This window comes from Galeopterus variegatus, unplaced genomic scaffold (assembly GCF_000696425.1).
Source record: "Galeopterus variegatus unplaced genomic scaffold, G_variegatus-3.0.2 Scaffold2354, whole genome shotgun sequence".
In the NCBI taxonomy this organism is placed as follows: domain Eukaryota; kingdom Metazoa; phylum Chordata; class Mammalia; order Dermoptera; family Cynocephalidae; genus Galeopterus; species Galeopterus variegatus.
Genome location: NW_007728465.1, coordinates 212,930 through 215,720, shown reverse-complemented (window position 1 = coordinate 215,720; position 2,791 = coordinate 212,930). Strand labels below are relative to the sequence as shown.

Genomic DNA, 2,791 nt, shown 5'->3' with positions numbered 1-2,791 from the left:
GGGCGGGAGCCCGGGCCTCTCCACGGGCTGGGCGCCTCGCAACCTGCGCCAAGGTTGCGAGTCACCTCCCGGCTCGGGGATCGTCGCCTGGGAGGAGAGAGATGGCCGGACGCACATCTCGCAGGCCTTTGCTCCCCGTCAATGTCCGTATCCATAAAACGGGCCTGTACTAAACCCTTCTGCCTCGTACGGGTACAGGAGACAGTGGCATTAAAGCACCTGGTGCATACCCAGCACTCAGAGGTGGTCAACATCGTGACGAGGTCGGGGGGACAGTAGGGGAGAAAAAGGAATCTCCCCTTTTTTTTCGCTGGACCCTGACTGGGGCAGAACCAGGGGCGCTGCTCTGTGTCTCGACCCTTCCTGGGAGGGGCTTGGATTCCTCAGTCCAAAACCTTGGGGAGCGCGAGAGGAGGAGACTGAGGCACAGGCCACTGCACTCCTGGTCAGGAACTCTAGCGGCAGGGAGAAGCTATACGCATTTTACAGAGAGGGTAACTGAGGCTCAGAAAAGGAAAGGGTCTGCCCAAGTGCATCCAAGGTGGACTTGGGCAGCTTTGAAGTTGTAGGTTTCCGGGCCTGCCTCCCACAGGCCTCAAGCTCTCTCAGAAGTAGGGGGACTCAGGCCTGTGCTGGGGTCTCTGGAGTCTGCGAAGGTGGAGGGCAGGAGCGCAGGGACAGAGCGCGGCTACCTCACCTCCTCAGCAACCTGCAGAGCTGTCGTCCTGTGCGTTCCTAACAGGCTCCGCTCTGCCCCTTAGCAGCAGCTGTGGCCCTGGGCTAACTGGTGAGCGGCCCTGGACCTCAGCTGGGACATCGGTAATGTGGGGTCTGGACCAGCCAAAGAGGGTCGGGAGGGTTCCTCTTCCCTCGGGGCTGGTGAGCCCTTCAGCTCTTTCCTCACCGCCTCCTCCTCCCGGCTGGGGAGGTCGAGGCAGAGCGGGTGGTCTCGGGTCCGGGCCTGAGCGCTGCCCCCCACGCCCTCCCCGCAGCCACCCGCGAGTCCGCCTTCGTGCACGCCATCGCCTCTGCCGGCGTGGCCTTTGCGGTCACGCGCTCCTGCGCTGAGGGCACCTCCACCATCTGCGGCTGCGACTCGCATCATAAGGGGCCGCCAGGCGAAGGCTGGAAGTGGGGCGGCTGCAGCGAGGACGCTGACTTCGGGGTGCTGGTGTCCCGGGAGTTCGCGGACGCGCGCGAGAACAGGCCGGATGCACGCTCGGCCATGAACAAGCACAACAACGAGGCGGGCCGCACGGTGAGCCGCGACCGCCCTCGCCCCAACCCTGCCGGAGCCCCCCGGAACCCCTGCTCCGACCCTGGCCCTGCCCCTCCTGGGCTGGCCTCGCCTCCTCCCCGCTCTGCCCCTTCCCGGTAGCCCTGTGCGTCCTGGGCTCCCTTTCCCCAAGGCTTGGCCCCCAACACACCCCACGGCCACCCCTTCTGCCCACCTTTCTTCCTCCTTGGCCTCGCCCCCTCCCCGCTCTGCCCCTTCCCGGTAGCCCTGTGCGTCCTGGGCTCCCTTTCGCCAAGGCTTGGCCCCCAACACACCCCACGGCCACCCCTTCTGCCCACCTTTCTTCCTCCTTGGGCTGTTCCTCGTCTCTGCCCGTGAGTGCGGCCCCAGGGGGGCAGGTCCCCCCAACCCCCACCCTGTGCACTTGGCTGGCTGAGTAGGGCTGTGAAGTCCGGGAGACCTGGCTTTGAATTCAGCCTCCATCCCTTCCTATGATTGGGTGACCTAGGGCAAGTCACTTAAGCTCCAGCCTCAGTTTCCCCATCTGTGAAATTGGGATAACAATTCCTGTTTCCTATGCTGTGAGAAACGGATGTGATGTGTGCCTATGCTGGGGGTGTGAAGGGGAGGGAAGCAATGATCACTGTCCTTTAGGTCCCTGCCTCAGTCCCCATGGGTTCTCCTCTTGGTGCAGAGTAGGAGGAGAGCAGGCTAGAGTGGAGTGAAGGGGGTGGGCAGGGGCAGAGTGGGAAGGTCTAGAAGTGCTTCCAGGTGGGGTCAGTCTGGGAGCCAGCTGCTTCTCTTCCCCAGACCATCCTGGACCACATGCACCTCAAGTGCAAGTGCCACGGGCTGTCGGGCAGCTGTGAGGTGAAGACCTGCTGGTGGGCCCAGCCTGACTTCCGTGCCATCGGCGACTTCCTCAAGGACAAGTACGACAGCGCTTCGGAGATGGTGGTGGAGAAGCACCGTGAGTCCCGAGGCTGGGTGGAGACCCTCCGGGCCAAGTACGCACTCTTCAAGCCACCCACTGAGAGGGACCTGGTCTACTACGAGAACTCCCCTAACTTTTGTGAGCCCAACCCGGAGACGGGCTCCTTTGGCACGAGGGACCGGACTTGCAATGTCACATCCCACGGCATTGATGGCTGCGATCTGCTCTGCTGTGGCCGTGGCCACAACACGAGGACGGAGAAGCGGAAGGAGAAATGCCACTGCATCTTCCACTGGTGCTGCTACGTCAGCTGCCAGGAGTGCATACGCATCTACGATGTGCACACCTGCAAGTAGGGAGCCAGGTAGGGTGCGGGCTGGGGTGGCGGGGCACCCTGATCCAGGGAGCTGGGTTTGCCCATATCCTCTTCTTGACCACCCTGTTCTATTGTTAAGCTAGCCAAGACACCCAAGTTCCCACAGCCAAAATAGGAAGCCAGGATCTCCCAAGCTTTAGTGGAATGATCCTTGGATAGTGAGTTGGTGTATTACACAAAGCATAGATGACAACCAAGCATGTGAACATAAGCTATGAACAACTGATTAAATTTTTTTTTTTTT

At 61.6% G+C, this 2,791-nt stretch overlaps 1 protein-coding gene across 1 annotated transcript in view; it reads left to right on the top strand.

Moving 5' to 3' along the window:
- The window catches only part of WNT3 (wingless-type MMTV integration site family, member 3), a 48,071-nt gene that overhangs the window by 40,301 nt on the left and 4,979 nt on the right, over positions 1-2,791 (top strand). Inside the window, exons 3-4 of the mRNA XM_008581427.1 lie at positions 993-1,258; positions 2,048-2,535. Coding sequence (XP_008579649.1) covers positions 993-1,258; positions 2,048-2,527 — 746 coding nt within the window. The 3' untranslated portion in view covers positions 2,528-2,535. The remainder of the gene's footprint in view (positions 1-992; positions 1,259-2,047; positions 2,536-2,791) is intronic.